Source organism: Phasianus colchicus, chromosome 17 (genome assembly GCF_987193195.1).
Source record: "Phasianus colchicus chromosome 17, bPhaCol1.hap1.1, whole genome shotgun sequence".
NCBI classification, from domain to species: domain Eukaryota; kingdom Metazoa; phylum Chordata; class Aves; order Galliformes; family Phasianidae; genus Phasianus; species Phasianus colchicus.
Window position 1 is genome coordinate 4,443,253 of NC_143452.1, and position 18,313 is coordinate 4,461,565.

General features: G+C 43.2%; 1 protein-coding gene across 1 annotated transcript in view; it reads left to right on the top strand.

Moving 5' to 3' along the window:
• LOC116235174 (uncharacterized) overlaps window positions 1–18,313 on the top strand; it is a 142,464-nt gene that overhangs the window by 112,158 nt on the left and 11,993 nt on the right. Inside the window, exons 5-6 of the mRNA XM_090152028.1 lie at window positions 12,385–12,627; window positions 14,670–14,775. Coding sequence (XP_090008154.1) covers window positions 12,385–12,627; window positions 14,670–14,739 — 313 coding nt within the window. The 3' untranslated portion in view covers window positions 14,740–14,775. The remainder of the gene's footprint in view (window positions 1–12,384; window positions 12,628–14,669; window positions 14,776–18,313) is intronic.

Below are 18,313 nucleotides of genomic sequence, written 5' to 3' on the forward strand. Positions count from 1 at the left end.
TGCTGAGGTGTGTAGGGAGCGCTACTGCTGGAAACAAAGATGTAAAAAGAGCTTGGCATGAAGCACATCGCCTCTTTGAGTGCAGGCGCCTGAGGGGCAAGTTGCACAAGGTGGCTGATCTGATCTGACAGCTCTCTGCTGCCAAAAAGAGGGAAGTCTCTCCTTACCACCCAGCTCTTGTCAGCTCTTTGCTGAACCAGTTCCTCGCACCGACTGCAGCAGCAGCGAGCTGTTGGATCAGCTATCTCATGGGGCTTCATCCTGTCAGGTGTTTGCTGAAGTTCACAATGAAGCAGAAAATTGAATTCTTGCACCTGGGGCACTGTGCTAGCACCTTCTCTGCCAAGCAGTTTTACTTCCTGCAGGTTCCTGTTTACTTTTCCTGGACAGTCTGGAGGAAACAAGAAGAGCAGTGGTTCCAAGAGGTGATGTGCTCAGAGGGGTGAGACTTGCTACCACATTGCATCTCCCTGGCACAAAGGACATGCTGGCAGTGTTCCCTGACTTTCTTGAGCTCTTGTGTTGCCTGCTAAGTGTGTATAAATGGAAGAATGAACACAGAATAACAAATAACATTTCAGTTTTCAATTTTTTTTTTTGTAGAAGACCTGTGTTTCAGGCTGGAAAAAGCCCCGGCAGCCTGCTCAGCTGGGAGTGCTGCTGAGGAGCTTTTCCTGCTTCTTTATTTGCTCTGTGCTCCTTGGTGCTGCATCGAGTCTTCCAGACTGAGTTTCAGGGAGCACCTAATCCTCGTTCTGACACTGCAGGTCACATAGCAAACCTCCCTGGTAAAGCAATGTATCTGTCACAATAATATGCTTCCAGTTCACAAAAAAGAAATCCAATAGAAAAGTGACATGATAAAAAATAAGCTGCGTTAAACAAAGACGTTTTCTGTGTATCACACCGAAATATGGTGTATTTCATAACGTGGCAGAGCACACTTCATCGGAATTCTAGGGAAGAAGCAGACCTGCTAAAAGAATAACATTTTGGTGCCAGGGAAGTTATACATTTAATAGATCTCTGCTGTATTTTGCAGAGAGATTTGCAGCTACATTCATCCTTGGCTAAAATGTAATGGCAACATGTTGTAGGAGCCAGTTCTCCTTAGGGCTTCATACTGCAGCAGTGGAGCTATAAATGATGTTATTGAAGTGGTAAGTGTCAGAAGGCAAGCGGGATGTAATTTCAATTGGGAGGTGCTTTTGATTAATCAGCCTCTTTAGAAGCAGAGCTGTCCAGGAGAAAATAATCCAGTCAGGTTGCTTTGTAGGCACTTGGAGGGGAGGAAGTGTGTGCTGTTGCCTGGCTGCAGTGGATCCTGCTTCTTCCCCAGACCCACTACGGCTGGAGCAGGACCTCAGGGAGCGCTCCTTTTCCTGCATGCAGCCTCCCCTAAGCACTGTGGTGTGGAGCAGCACGAAGGCTGGCAGCTGCTGCTGTGACACGTGCCTCATGGAGGGGCTAAGTGGATGGATGGGATGGGGATTGCTGCTTCCTTGCTCAACCTGTCTTTGCTGGCACTTCTTGCCCAAGACAAAGCTCAGCACACTGTTAAAACTGGAAACTTTTCCTTACATTTCCATTAGAGGAAGAAATGAATGTGATGTTTTTTGATAGGAGCACAAGTGTGTTTGCACAGAGGGTTTGGAAAACAAGGTACATGTCAGAGAATGACTGTCCCTTTCTACAAGTACTTCTTTTCTGCAACTTTCCGAAGAGCAAAGAGATGATCTTCAAGTTACTTTCATGTTTGCTTTGGAAGGGTGCTTCCTATAGCAGCTCTGGGATCAGCTCTGGGAGCACAAGTTGCAATTACAGGTCTCTGTATGAGGAGAGAAGGCGTGCCTCCTGTTCCTGCCATGTCTCCTCACCTGCCTATCCCCACTGTAATAGCAGAGTGAGAGGGCAGGGGATGGCTGGGCAGGATGGTGAATGGAGCTCTTGGCTGGCACCAGGAGGCACGGTGCCAGCAGCAGGATTGTTTTCTCTTCCCTTTCCCATTTCTGGAGTTGTAAACAACTGTTTTCTGACCGTGCCAGGAGAAACTCTTGGAGTGCAACCGCTGTGCAACGTGCAAAATTGAGAGGTGTCCCTGGGTGTATGTGCAGAGTGTGGAGGAGAGCATGAGGCAGTGGTGGGATGTGCAGAACAGCTTGCAGAGCATCATCCATGTGCGTGGAGTGATGAGTGGAAGTTTTCACCATCAGCACTTAACACTGGTGCTCCAGGACCTGCACTGTGCCTGTGGACTCGAGGGGGAGGCTGAAATAGATTCTTGGCATGAGATCTTGGATCGTAGATCCGCTTTGCTTAATAGAGCGCTCTGTCTCCCTAGTGATACCACTGCAGCTGCAAGCCACAGAGGCATTTTGGCTGAAGTCCTCTCGGTTTGAAGTGGAGAATACAGGATAGGTCTCCTTGGCAGCAGTATGAATGCTCTCTTTCCCTCCTGCCTGGGAGAGTCCAATTCCGCTGACCTGAGGGACACATCTCTTCATGTCCCAGGCTTTGGAGAAGAGTGAAATAGTGTGTGCAAAAGTTTTCAGTTTACACAGAAAGATTTGAGGTATCTGGCCGGAGTCTCTTTTGTGCCTTCTTTGGCTTTTGGAAGTTGCTGAGTTTATTTTTGTCTGTGTGAGTTGGCCTGTTTTTTTAATATATGGCAGAGGTGGCTAGAATCCTGGATAGGCACTTTTTTATATTTCATATAAACCTAAACAAATACATTAAATAAAGGTCCTTTCACCTCTAGGTTGGTGGTTCAAATCCAGTCGTGCCTGGGAACAGAACTGTTCAAGCAGTAAAAATAAAACGTATCCTGATTTATGGATAGAAGTGTCAAGTTTTGACTTGTTCTGATTACTGGCATCACGTTATTTGTGAACATTCGGACAACTGCCAGAAATTCATGAAACACGTTTGTGAATCCCAGAAGTTTCATAAACTTCAGCCTTGAGTGATTATTTGCTTTCTGGTGAATAAGTGGGTTGGCTAAAGCGGTATAAAAAGAACAGCTAAGTAATATTCAGGTCCCATAATAATAATAACGAGATCCAAAAGCTCTGTTTCTGTTACAAAGAAAAGGGTGGCAGTTCTGCCTCCGCTTTACATCAGCGCAGTGCCATCTGCTGTGCTACTCTAAGGACCTGGTGGTACTGGTTTGAGGAGACCCAAGAAAGAAGAGTTTTCCTTTCAAATCCCACATTGTTTTCTGGGCCAGCAGTTGAAAGATTATTTTTTTTTGTTTGTTTTGCTTAGAAGTTGAGTTGTTGTACTGGAGAAGCCTTAACAGCCACGTTTAGGTAGTGCTTACAGGGTATGGGAAGTGGGGGAAAAGTGAGGCTGACCCTGCCACACCTTTTCAGCATTCCTAAGCTTCTGTGAATGCCCACTGCGTGGGACCCTTGACCAAAAGCTATGGCACTATGTATTTCAGAGCTACTTTGTGACCACCTGTAAATGACTCTTTATATACTTCTTACATTCTTTTCTTTCCTCTTCTGGACTCTTTGTATTCTCTTACTTCTTGCTCTCTGCCTGCAGAAAGTAAAATCCAGAGAAGGCTTTTTATAGCTGTGCTGTCCCAGCACACAGTGCTCATGTGGGTAGATGGCTGGCGGAGAGAACATGGCGTGGTTTGCTTCTGCTGCCAGTTTGCATCAGTGTGACTTCAGGACGTTACTTGTAATTTCTATTGGTATTATAAATAATAAATCAGGTCCACAAATTATTTGCTAAAGGTTCCAACAGATGCGATGTAATTAACAGACTGTAATCATTAAGTTTTGGAGAGAGGGTGACATATCAATTTTATAATTGCTTTGCATCTTAGAAATACGTCCAAGTAGTGATGCCTCCAGAGGGATCTGTGCAGGGTGATTGTACTTTTTGCATGCTATTTTATATACATTCTCCTTTGCTTTCTAAGTATTAACATGTGTAAATCCCTTTGGCATGCACAGATACGTGCACTTGAGTTGTGCATCTGTAGCATTTATTTGTATGTGGAAGAAAGCATATGTAGAACAGTGTGCACTGTGCTATGCTTGCAGTAAAGTCCTGCAGACATTTGACCTTGTGAAGGATCTCAAATCTGCAATTCAGTGATTCAGTTCCCTTTGCCTTAAAAAGAATGGCATGGTGGCTTTGAGTAATCATAATATTTTAGGAAAGAAACCTTTGAGGCGTATTACCCTTCTTTAATCTAGTAATATGTAAACCACAGAGATGGAGAAACTGGTTTAGGTGAAAGAATACAGGTGCAGCTCAATGAAGTAGGTACTGAGCTGATAGCCAAGCCTGCAGTGAGCTCACCCCCTCATACCAGAGACTGTTCTTCCTACCTCCAGAAAGAGCAAAGCTGTGGCTGCAGCACGGCACCACAACTGCTGTAGGTCCAATCTGTTACACAGACTTGTCCAACAGGCTGTGTTTAGCTCACGGGGCGTTGGAGCAGGAGGAAGGCTGCAGTTCTGTGATGCTGCTTCCCTGGAGAAGTGTGGGTTGTGGCCCGAAGGGGTGAGACTTGGCTGGCTCAAGGCAGTCATTGTAATTGCTGCTGGTAATATGAATATGCCCACGTGAGTTGGAGAGTGGTAGAAAAATGAAGAAAAGATCTGGGAAGAACTGCTTTTCCTATATATTTTGGGAGAACATCTGACGTTTTTGTCCATCAGCACCTAATTTCTGCAAATAATTATTTTGAGTGCGTGAAGGTAACACGCATAGCAGTGTTTGAAAGCACTTCCTTTCAATGTTAGGTAAAACCCAGGAATTTCTAGCAGAGATGGAGATGAGAACTTTGTGGCAAGCTGTCAGGTTTTCTACCTCTATGTAGCTGTCCATGACTGTTGGTTTAAAAAAAAAATAAAAGAGGTGGTGGGAGGGGAATGAGAATATACTGCTTTTTTCACTCAGGCAAATGTGCTCACCGTGATTTATTTATTTATTTGTTCTCCTATTTTGGATAAATCAGGAGTTTCATTTTGCTTTTTTTGGCTGCTCTCAGTTAGGCTTCCTACCATCCTATTGCTTCACTTAGGGACTGGAAATTGGAATCTGAACTGACTGCGTGGTGCTTAAGGAGGTGAATAATGACTTGGAGAAGACCTTGTGTGCATCTTTTGATCTTTGGGCTTCAGATACCCCTTCACCCATAATTAACTTGTGTGTTGACTGATCACCTGAGTGATCTAGGGAGACTCAGTATGTCACTGGAAACCAGGAAACTATTATTCTATGGCAAAACAGCAATCAAGCCAACGCGTCTATGATACAAATCAGATACCTGCAAGAACAAGTCACGTAATGGTAAGCTGTACTGGAGATGGATGATATCCTAAATCATTATCTTCAATAACATCAATTATGTTTAAAGGCTGAGGAAGGCCCCAGTGCCTTCGTGGCAGCTGCCGCATTCCAGGTAGCAGCAGCAGCAACAACAAAAATTAAAATTAGAGCTTGAATTTCAGGAGGGGCAGTGTGATAGACTCAGCTAGCTGATAAATCAAGACCGTTGGTGGATTAGATGGAGTGGAATGGTAATGGTTATCATTCTGTTGTATAAAATGTGCAGCTTAAGGTATGTAGATCATTTAAAATATATATGAATTTGAAATCAGCCAAAATATATGGCAAGCATTTTTCTTCTTAGAATTATGGTGTTTTTTAGAATGTAAGTGCTTTTCAGGACGAATTTTAGCATGTTTTGCATTCAAATGACATCCAGTATATGGACGAAGCCCTTGCGTGCGCTGCCTCTGAGAGTGGAGGGAATCATTGGATTTATAGGTTCTTCTGCACGATCTGTCAAAGTTAGCCTCTCTGCATAATGCAGGACATGAAATAGGAAAGGGTTTCATTGCACAACTTTCCATAAGAGAGATGGTGTTTACTGTCTGACATCACAGCGTGTAAACAGACACAAAACAAGTCTGTATTCAGGAACAACAACAACAAAAAAAAAATAGAAAAAAGAAAGGAACTCCATCTGGGAAGGGATTAACTTAATAACATTTTCTGTAATCTTTTTATCAGCACTTCTGTGGCCAGTTTATGATAATAAACAGGCAAAAAAATCTTCTTTGAGATGGAAGTAAATTTCAGACTGATATGAGTGATGCACCTCATAACCAGTTATAATTAGAAGGGAGGCTTCTTACACCCCTGTTTCTCTATAAATCATAGCAGATATTATGCCAACTTGTGCAACAGCTACGAAATGGGGAAACTCTTGAAGATCTTTCATTGGTATTTCATCCTCAGAAAAGATGTTTAACAAAAGTTCATATAATTTTTTGAGATTTTGCTTAAAAATGGGGAAACAGCCCCAATGTCTTGAAGAAAAAAAGAAAATTTTCATTTAGTAATAAGTATTATTATTTTTTTTAATAATCCCAGTGTGCATAAAATGAATAGTTGTGTATTTTGGTAGAAAGGAAAGCGTTCTTTGTTAGAAGAGCAGATTAAAAAAGACAAAACAGCAACTCACACATGAACTAGTCTGTGGCTTCATATTGAGCAAAACGTTATATATGAAATCAGAAATGTAAGGCAGTCACTAGCAAGGTGTGTGTTTTTCTTTCCTCTCCTGAGACAAAGTCAGCTTTGACATGGCCTTGTTCTCGTTCAGTTAATTCCAGAGGAGACCTTGGAAAGGGGATGCAGCCATACAGAAGAAGGCCTTGCTGGCTTGATGCCTAAAAAGAAAGCAGAAAACAAATAGAAAGATTCCTTGAGTCTTTTTCTTGTGTTAGATTCTATTTCCTATGATATTTTATTATATTTTCGATTGAAAATGGATGGGCTTATTTACAAAATGTGTTTTCTGATGAAAAACTACCATCCTTTCAGGACTGTTGGTATGGTAGGGCTGTAGCTGCCTTTATTGATCCTAATTTAAAGCTGTAATTGCAAATAAAAACATCATTATATCCCCCAGCTACCTTAATTGAAAGGATTGATTCACAGGAGCAAAGCATGATAAGAACTTTCTACATGGGCCAACTGCTTATGGACAATTTAACACCTTCATTTCAGCATAGCCTGGGTTGGTTCTTGCATAGATGTGTGTTTTGGGGCATGGGGAAAAACCTCTACTCTTCAAGTAGCTGCCTCCCTTCTTGTGCTCCCCCTGAAATAAGGCAAGGCACCCTTCAAGGATGTGACTTAATTGGACTCACTTTGCAGGAATTAATCTGCAGGACAGAAAATATTTTTATAATTCTGATTAAGATCAATAGGAAAAAAAAAAACCTCTACAATTGGCTGTAAGAAAGTGAAGAGCCATTAGTCAAGGGAATGAATTCTGGTGGGCAGGGTTCAAATATGTGGAGCAAATTCTGATCCTTTAAAATAAGTATTTTTAAAGAATTAAACAAGCCTCTTCTTTGTTTGATGAAACTGTCAACTGTTTTGTCTTCCAGAAGTAAACTAACAAATGAAGGGAGTCTCAAATGATCCCTCAGTCTTATGACCTTGTGGTCACTGTCCAAAATACCAGCAGAAGTATTCCATGCTGTAGAGCTAAGAAGAAAAGCAGACACTCAGCAGGGTTACCCCAGTGTCTTTCCAAGTAATCCCTTATTTTTGCAAAACATTTCTACATGGGAAAGTTGATCACTGGACAGAAGCACTGAAAATGGTGTGGTCAGTCCTTTTTGTTGGCACCAGTATTGGTCGCTGAGTACTTGATGCAGTTGACAGACCTTTGCAGGGCTGCTCTGCATGTCTGAATGTGGAACTGGTGCCTGAGGCTGAAAATTGATACATAGTCTTGGTCTCTAACTCCAGAATGGGTCGCACCGTTTGGTAAGGAAGCAGATAGCTGCTATCAGCTGGTCTGGGGAAGATGAGGAGCTAGATAAGGTCCGGAAAACTGTTCTTTGGAATCCTTACATGAATGTTGTGAAAAGGTGCTTGGATCAACATGTGAGTTCATTGCATATACTGAAGGAGCAGACTGGAGATGTAACCTTGAATCTGAATTCTTTCCGTGAAGCAGAGTTGGGATGTGGCTCTTCCCTTACCCTGCAGACAAGACTGTCTGCACCTAACTTATCCTAGAAAGCAAACAGACTTCTCTTAAGAAATATCTCAGACTCTTTTTGTCTTCAAAGAGGGAAAATGTGTTGCAATAATACAGAACCATCATGCTTTCTCTGGTTACAGCTGAGTGCCGCTACATCAGCGGCAGGATATGTACAAATTAAACTGTAACAATGTACCAAGGAGAGGCACGGCAATATCATAAAAATTATCCACAGTACAATATGACTAATGTTGTGTGAAATGCATTCATTGGCAAAATGATGTCTAGGTGTATCTTAAGGAGTTATGCTGATGGAGATAATGGCTGTAGTACATAGATAAAGGAAGGAGAGAGGAGTGAAAGACAAAAGGTTGCAGCAAGGGCAGGGAGGCTGTTTGGCTGGGGAGGGCTCCCAGGGAGGCGGGTTTGAACATGGGAGAGCCAAGTCTCTGTGGAATGCAGGGCTGAGATGTAGCTCTTCTTGCACACCCTGCCTGAAGGTGAGCTTGCTGTTTCAGGCACACACGTGTTCCTGCATTCCCTTGTGTTTTTTGCACTCACACGTTTCCCTCTTCTAAAAACACAAGCTGTGTGTGTTAGACATTCTTCAGCAATGTTTCGAGAAATTTCCTTTGTTTTGCCTTTCTAGGTACAAAAGCAAACAAAAATCCCAAAGTGAAAGGACTGATATTTTATTAACATCTGAAATCAAGAAGCCAGCTCAAACTTAGCAGGAGAGGGGTTGCCTAGAGCAAACACTTCATTCATTAAGGTGCATTCAAAAGTTGTCAGCTCCTTTCTTAGCCTGAGACTCTTTTTAAAATGAGCAAATGCTTTATCTGAATAAGGAACTCAAGTATTGGTAAATAAATTTGATTTTACTCTCTGTTTAGCATAGATTTGGAAAAAAAATATATCTCTGCAGTGACCCATTGTACTTACTGACAGGTCTTTACCTGGTACACAAATATTTTTAAGGGAACTGAGGGGATACCCAAATAAGTCTTTTTTTTAATAGCAAGGTCCTCTTTCCCAGACAGACTGAGGTGCTTCCCGAGTGTCTCTTATAAACCTCTCTAAATAGTTGTTAAAACCAGAACACTGGACAGCAAAGGGAATGTGAGCTGAAGTGGGTCTCTGTGTCCTGCATTGCTGGAGTGCAGTCTGGTCTCTGCTATGGTCAGAAATCCTCACGTTACTAGAAAATGAAGGGCATTTATAGCATTCTCAATTAGTTTGCTACTTGTTCAGCTATCAACTGATGGTTAAGGCCAAAATCATGTAAATTTCTTGTTTCTGATGTGTAACACCCATATTGGCTGTTTTATTTAATTTTATTTTTTCTTTGTGTGCAAGAATGGGAGATTCCAGCCAAGAAGGTTGGAATCCAAATATTCTCAAATTCTTGAGATATCCAGAAGTAGGAGTTCACTTTTTCCCCTTTCAAAGACAAAATCCCACAGGATTTTCCTCTCCATGAGAGGAAAAACTCTGTGTAGATGTTAGGCGTGCTGGGCCGTGTGCTGCCGTTGCACTCCTGCTGAGGAGGGGAAGCTGTTTTAAAATCAATACCTTCAGCCCCAGGTGTGATTGGATTTGGGGGTTCTTTGTAGACCTCATAAAGAGCTCTGCCTCCAACCAGCTGCCCCTGCCCCCCACCAGGCACACACCAGGAGCTCCCTGTGAGGCCGCCATCACCCTGCTCAGCACCGGGCCTAGCCAGGCGTACCCCACGGCCAGGGATTTTCTCCCTTTCCACGCCACAGTTTTCTGTTTTTAAAGGTTAGTGATGCTTCCACACAGACAAATTTCTTTCTGTCCCTCTCTGTTTGGGAAATAAATGTCATCTGTTTTCTCTCTGCAAGAGAAAGCAAGTTTCTCCTTAGCTGTGACAGGAGGGTGTGCAGCAATACAGACAGCTCAACCTTGAAAAGAAGGAGAGGCACTCAGGGAGATGGGCTGGTTTATATCTCAGCTGATTCTCTTCTTTCTCTCTTCTGTATCCCCCTAATAGCTTGACAGGAGAAATATAGGGAAGATACAGCCATCTGATTAACAGTGCTGGGGCTGGGGGCCGGGGGGATGACAGGGAGAGAAGCACGGGGTGGCTACCAGCCAACTTCCAGCGAGAAGCAGAATATCTGGCTGCCTCTAATCTCCAGAGGAAAATTAAGTTACAAAAACCTTTAGTGGAAACTTTGCATATGTTCAGTACCATTGCTATGCCTCACAGAAAAAAAAAAAAAATCAAAACAACAACAAAAAAACCCTAATCTATTATTTGGTTTATAGTTATAGAAATAAAGGCATAAGCTTTCCCACCAGGAATGAGGAAAAAAAATTGCCTTAAAATCCAAAGACAAAACCCCATAAAACCCCCAGAACATTTGTGCTATCAGAGCTGTTGAGAAATTCTCCTTTTCGCGTTGATGGATGATGGTGTGTGAATTGCATGTCTGAACGTCTTCCCATGTGAGCAGGGTGTATTTTTGCCCTTGCCTAGGGAAAGCCCTTTGTGTTTGTGCAGCCACTTTATGTTGGAGCAGCCCAGGGCAGGGGGGGGCTTCAGGTTTGCTTTGGGTAGACCCCAGTGCTTGGGGCAGGGGTTCAGGATCCTCTGCCAGGGAGCCGAGGCCCTTACTTTACATGAGCTCTTCTCATCCTGGTGTTCATCAAGTACGTGCATGCTACACAGGCAAGAGGGATTACTCCCCTGCTTTGATGCCTGTCATCATGTTGATGGAAAATAGAATTTGATTTAAAAATATTAGTAAAATAGCGTACATATTAAGTGAGCAACAAGTCAGGGCCCACGTGTCGGAGATCAATAGCCTATTTATTGAGTGCAACACCTGAAGCAGTCATGGTAACCACAAGGAAAGTAATTCTTGGGCCTTTTTTTTTGAGAATCTAATGTCAGGTTCATGAGGTACGTGTGAGGAGAGATTTCTTTCATGTTGAAACATTGATTAAAGGTCTGAGAGCACAGCGTGGTTCAGTAGCATGCACTCCTGACCACCTGCACTTTGCTGCTTGCTCAGGCTGGTAGGACACGGCCTGTTTGCTCAGGGAGGAGATAGAAGAGATGCGTTTTGCAATGTTCTCCTCTCCCTGGTTGCAAGCAAGCTTGCTTTCAACCTATATGCCAACAAACCTTTTCTCATGTGATTTGCTCAGCAGCTTCATCTGAAAAAAACATTTTCCATGTGGGGAAACATAAGAGCTGTGTTTACATGCTGTTTCCCTTCTAAGAGCTTTATTTCTCTTCAGCCTCGGGGACCTCAGCACCAGCCAGAACTCAATATGGGGCTGAAATTGTATGCTGGCCATCCCTGCAGCAGGCTAAGGGTGTTTGCGTAAGCATGCATGTGTGTGTGAAAACAGATGTGTGCTGTCCAGAATAAATGAGGCTATTCACAGTGTCACAAATGAACAATTTATGTCCAGCCTTAGTAATTAGTCAGACCAAGAAGTAAGGTGGGACAGCATTAAAAACGCATGGTTTTGTTTACTTTAAAAAAAGCAACGGGGAGTTCCACATGATGGGCAATGATTCTGAGAACGCATAATTAAAGAGAAACAATCTTTGATATTTATCTGGTTGCAGTTTATCCTCATTTTGTTGTGCTCCCCTTCCTCTGTCTTGAAAAACAGAGCTGCTGCTTGCTTTTTTGGGAGGGTGATGTGGGGGCAGGAGGAACTCCATAGTGTTTGCCGCCAGGCTCTCGTACCTTGCCAGGAGTTAAGGTCCTTTGTGCAGAAGTGCACAAATTATGAGCAGCCCAAAGCTTTGAGGTATCTGGAAGCAGGCTCTTTCGACCTTTTTAACTGCAGGTCTCTGGCATGCATTGAGTGCAGCAGGTCTTGTTCTGCGGGTCACCATAATGGTTGGACCCTCTGAACTGATATAAAAAGCAGGGAGGCTTTTTCTGGCTTGAGCTTCTTTGGTGAAGTTGGCTTACGAGTGCTTTCTTATGTGTGTATGAGGGTGAGAGCTAGAAGGTGGGATGGAATGGTTGGGAGTTCTTTAATGAATGTTCTAATGAGACAAAAGATGACATTTAAGTATGTGGTTTGCTTCATTGCAAAATTTTGGCAGTAGATGGGGCCCTTACAGTAATAAAATGCTATGGAGTTGGGAAGCCCTTGGGAGATTGTGCCCTGATGCACGAGATTGGTGCTGCCTCCTGGACGATGAGCTCCAACTTGACAAAGGCACTTTCTTGTTTCTGTGTAACTGGCATGAAAAGAAAAGAAGGGGAAAAAAAAGCAAGGCAAAGCATTGTATGTTCCTCTGTGCCCACTTCTCACTCCAGTTTGTCCTACTGCATTCCTTTCCTTCTGTCTAGAAAGCTGCAAACCCCAATTTTCACTTTGACTGGGCAGCGTGGCTCTCCTTCAATGACTGCAGACAGGACACCAGCTGTGAGCAAGGACGGGCAGGAAGGAAGCAAACTCTGGTGTCGGATGGGGACACAACCAGAGCCTCGGCCTTCTGCTGCCATGCTGTGGATTGAGCGTTTCATTCACGCAAATGCACATTTCCTGGCAGTGCTGGGGCTGGCCTGGAATCCAGACCTGGTCTGCTCAAGGTAGAGCCATTACCCTAAAGTGCTTTTATTGATCTGTTGACTTTCTGTCTCCCTCCTTCTCTTTTTCTCTTCACCCTGCCAGACTCCTAAAGACTGATATCTTGTCTCATAAACCAAGATATTTTAAGGAGTAAACAATGATTTTGAAGTCAGATTAAACAAACTGTACTTGACTAGTGTGAAACCAAATATCCTTTGAATGATGTCTGAAGTAGGACCTGTCTCCTTTTACAAGCAAGCCTTCTTCCCCCCCACCCCACTCCCCCACCTCAGCTCTTTCCCCTCTCTGCATGTTCTGATGATCTTGAAAAATCTGGAAAAAAATGAGATTAATTTCGGGGCAAGTACACATATTCTTTGTGGCATCCCATTCCCTGCTGTAGCAGTGCCATATTGTTGTACTTTACTTTTTGTTGGTTAAAGAAAGCTACAGTAATAAATCTATATACATGCTTTGAAATCTAGTGGTATTAAAGGCTGAGATTTACAGAGAGTCCTAAAAGGCTTAGTAGTTGATGCCCATAGAAAGCTCCCCTCCCTCCCCCAAAAAAAGCTGCCTGCCTTACTGGAAATTTCAGGCCAAGGGTGTGAGCATGCAGTATATTACAGTCACCTAAGCTACAAATCCATTTGAGTTGAAGATAAAGGGAGAAAGAAAAACACTGGAGAAGATGCCTACAATCCTGTGTATTAATGAATACTAGGAGAGACAGGTGGAAGTGGTTTGATTTATTTGGATTTGCTATTTCAATGTTCGCAGTTTTTCAGGTTTCTAGAGAGTTGTCTTTCTTTCCTAATAACGTCGCTCATTAACTAATTGGTTAATGTGTGAGCGTTTGCTTAATGGTCTGAAAAGTATGCAGGTAAACACAGAGCAGTTACAAAAGGCTAAATAGAAATGCATTCAACTTTTTACATCTAAAATGTACAGGAAAGCTGTAGATGAATACATCCCCATTCATGAGTGTAGTATTTGGAGGATGAAGAGGTTATCAGTACTTTATAGTCAAGTAAATATAACAATGCAGAAAACCTTTGACAGAAAATAGCCTTTTAATTTTGAAGTGTGGAAACAATATAAATAAAACCATATTGGAGGAAAAAAGGTGGGAATTTGTGTTGTTCAACATTGTGCAACTTCAGAGAGCAGTAGTAGAGAAGATCATGGGTCGCAACTGGTGCTTCAGTCAGTAATCAGTGGAAAGAGTTTGCAAGCAATCTGCTAGCTGAAAGGCCTTCCTTATCTAAGAATTTGGGGAAAAAAGTCAAAGCCTGCTTACAAAATACTGAAGGGTTAAAAAAAAAAATTTGTCCTCAGTTTCTCAGCCCATGGGATGGCCCTGTTGTGCATTGAAGACAAGGGACCTTGATTGGTTTGTAATGAAAAGCAGTTAACAGTTCACTGTGTTGCAGATGATTTAGCTAATTGCAATACTATGTCAGTAACAGTAAACTTTCTCTGCAAGGGAATGGGAGTCCTGGGGATAGAGAATCTTGAGAGATTGAGGCTTGGCAAGCTCCCCTCAGTCATTTACTTTGTTGGAGAAACTACAGCAGGACCGCAGCTTCAGCTCATGTACTGAGCTGCATGGCTTGGGAGTCGGCCCGTGAGCTTAGTATCACACAGTGAGCTGGTGGGTAGGAGCCAGAATTGTCTTTCCTGCCAGACAATAGTTCACAGTGATGCTGCTGATGAAGAAAACATAATTCAGTATATTTCAAGTTAGAGCCAAATTTGCAATTTTTTGTCAAAAGCCACAAATTAGGACTCACAGATTTTAAGGCAGCACATTTGGTCAGTTCTATGGAAATCTTGATCAAAGCACAGACAGCTTGTATGTTGCTAACTTCTGCTGGTGGCTCATGAATATAGGTAGACTGAGAAGTTTGATTCTGTGTTTCAAAACGTAATTACTAAGTGAAACTACCTGAATAAACAGGTTTCGGGGCCAGAAAATGTTCTTAATCATGCCTGTCTGCTAAGAGATCTAATAAAGATGATGCTGATGTTAATTATAACAAGCACATATGTCTTTATGCAGAGCAAGGTCGATCTGTGGACTGCTCTTCTGGAAGATGCCATCAGGAGAAGGCATGGAATTGTATGCCTAAAACAGATGAAGATGATTTTCTCAACACTGCATCCAAGTAAGTGCTGTAAGTAGTATGCAAGTTAGACAAAGTATGCAGAAAATCACATTTCAAGACACAAAGGATGTCTGAGCAGAATTATGCAGAACTATCTCAAACAGCAATGCTGAGTACCAACAAATGCATCTTGTAATGCAGCCCTGCTGAGCCTGAGCCAGCATGAAGGCAGCTGGGCAAGGGAGCTGCTCTGCTCTGCAAAACCCTGTACTGGGAGCAATCCTCTCCTTTCTAGGCTCTAACACTTCATGTCAGAGATGTTTCCTATACGTTAGGACACTGTGTTTGGTATTTTCACTTACACAGGATTAAAGACAGTCCCAGTGAAAGGGATGATCTACTAGTTAGATGAACTGAGCAGCTGTACGCTTGGTCTGTGGGACATGAAATAGGAGAAAGAAGGAGGGAAAACCTTGTCTGGTAATGTGGGTAGAAGAGAGAGACAGGAGGTATCCCACATACTGCTTAGCCTGCCTTGAGTATAATTGCCAGTGGAGTGGTTGCGAGTTGCTCGGTGTGAATCCCACAGCAGCCTGCTGTAATTAAGCATCCTGCAATGAGAGGAAGGATGAGTGCTGCAAGAAGCTCATCAGCAGCTCTGCAGCACCTCTCCGTGCACCCTGCAGATGCCCTTTGGAAATCTTTGCATGTTTTGTGTTTGTTTCAGAGCCAGGAACATATGTTGGCAAATGCAGAGGTGTTAAGTGTTGGCCAACCTATCCCAACATGCTCTACAAGGTACTGAAGGGAATATTATTCTTAAGTGGATGATGAGCTCACTTCAGAGGCTGTTAAGTTAAAGCTTATTACCCTCATTAAGAGATGTGTGTAATGTGGTTTCAGGCTTCTGATACAGGAAAAACAACATTTTCCAAGTGTATTGTTGTCCCCCCTGTTATGCTTGGAAATGAATTCAGTTTCTATTTTCCATTGGGTCAAATTTAGCTTGGAGATAAGATTTCTTCATAAAGTTTAGGGGTCGAGGTTGCTTCTGTGAAGGCAGAGGGCTGATTCTGAGACAGGGTGCTTGGACAGAGGCAGGAACGCTTTTTGTGTGGACAGATGGAAAGCAAGGAGTGGGGTACAGAGATGGGGGCTTAAGCAGTGGAGATTTATCAGGTATTGTTAGCTCTAGCTTAGGACTGGCTCTGCAGGACTGGACAAGTTTGCTTAAAGAGAAGTGAATGTCTTTGCCGTGTGCTCCTCATCATCTCAATTGTGCTTTTCCTTTATCAGGGGTACCACAGCTCCTCCTAATGATGGAGCATTGGCTCTCTAGGCTGCTTTAATCTCTAGCTGTCTTTGGAAGGTCAGGTCAGGAGAGGTTTGAGGTCCTCAGACCTGAAGCGAAGCCCTCCCTGCTTCAGACAGGGCTGCAATTGAAACCAGCTGATCCCAAGTCCCTTGCAAACATTTCCATTTCAAACCACTGAAGTTTTATGTCTTTCTAGTAAATTTTTTTCTTAAGCCTTATAAATCTCATAAAGATCTGGAACAGCTAGTAAATTTGGCCATTCAGATGCACGTTTTCCAGTAAAGAGGATAATGATTGAAGATTGTTTCTGATGCCACCTCCCCTCTCCACCCCCTGAACTGTAGAAGTTCATCTCCCAGCAGCTAACTGCTGCTTGCACGCAAATTGGATCGTAATATGAAAGGCAACACGCATGGGTCCCATGTGCATCATTTGTGGTGCTGGGAAAATGGTAGTGGTCAGTGTTTTGGCAGGGATCAAGGAGTTGCTGCACTTCTGCTAGTTTTATCCGTCTGTGTATATAACCTGAGCCAAATTATTTGTCCTAATCTCAAAATAGGAGAAACAGGTTGGTGCTTGCCTGCTCAAAAGGTTGGGAAATCTTGCTCAGTTCAGGCTAGACTGCATGCTTTCACAAGAAGGATGATGGGAAGCTGCAAAACTCTGGGCTGGGGACTCCCCCTCCCAAAGCTGCCCCTCACGTGTCAGACACAAGGAGTGTGTGATTCTGCCAACAGGACCACAACCTCAGCAGTTTCCATTGACCAGCTCCAACCAACTTTTCCTGTGTTGGTGCCCATGAGGAATGTGTGGCTGCAGTGGTCTCGGGTCCCTGAGACAATCCAGAGAGAAATCTTCTGCGTCTTCCCCATGGCATTGGTGGCAAGTCTATCCTGGTCTCTGAGGCTTGAAAGAACATGAACCCAAGGGCATTATAAACCTGAGATTTCTCAGACCCTCATTGGAAATGCCAGGCAAAAGTGCTGAAGACACATGGAAAAACATACTGTAGAAGAAGAAAATTGGGGGGTTGGAACTAGATGATCTTAAAGGTCCCTTTCAACCCAAACCATTCTGTGATTCTGTGTGATTCTGTGAGCATATTTTCTCTTTTATTTGTTGTCTCTCAAATCCAAACAAGCTTGCTTCCTTTCCTGTAATGCTGTTTTTGATAATCTTATGCCAAAGGCACTGAATCTGTTCTTGTTGCTGTCAATAGCAAGATGCCTGTTGCTTTTAATGGCTCAGCTCTTAAAACACCGCATCCCAGTTGTCTGGCTGTGAGCAATCCCAAGATACTGAAATGACAGTATGGAACCTTTTTCCTCTCCGAATGTTTCTCTGCAAAGCTTGACCATTTTGGCTGGGGTAAAACATGTGTCTATCTGGGATTCTTTCCAAGGATGAGATTTTGACAGCTGTGCTCATGTTGGCAAAAATCCTGACATCTTGCGCTCCGTTGAAATAGCAGATTCTTAGTGGAGAGGGGTGGGAATCCGATTTCATAGATGAACACTTGTGAATTGGAGGCTGCGAGCCTGGCTTAGCTCTTTTCACTTGGGGAAAGAGGTTCAGCCCATCCACTGGGAACAGGGCGGAGCCTTTCTTTCTTTGCATCCCCACCTGTGGGCACAGATGGCTGCTGGGCAGTGGGGCTGATAGGAGCCCTCTGTGCCTCTGCCAACTCTGTGCAGCAGTTTGGGACATGCCTTGGACTGCACCCATGGAAGTGGGTGTCAACCCTTTTTGTGTGCACGCCTGGTGATTTTAATTTACGTATTAGATGCTTGGGCATGGCTGGTGGGTGGTGTTAGCATGCTCTCAATGGAAATTCACCTTTGTGGCTGCGATCAAAGCTTGGCCTGTTGTTGATGCCAGTTAGTTCATGAAAAAACAAGGCCTTGGTGTAGCTTGAAATAGCCTGTTCGCTTTTGTTTTTTATTATTATTGCTACTGTGATGATTAGGTGGGGTTTTTTTTGTTGGATTTTTATTTTTATTTTTATTTTTTTGTAAAATCTCCGTCTTGACCTGGTGAGAGATTCCTCATAAAAGCTATAAGTATTCTAAGCCAATATATTTCTGCGGTAAGCTTCATTCTGATGAGCTGTCATTTATTTCTGATGAGAATCCACTTATTTGGAGACTGTAATTCCTATTTCCTCCACAAACAGGGAATGGTGGCACAGAAAAATCGTGTCACAGGGTCCCCCAGGAGCTTCAGCCAAGCATAGACCAGAGCAGGTTTGGTGTGAGGGCGTACTTTCTAATGGCCAGTTAGTTC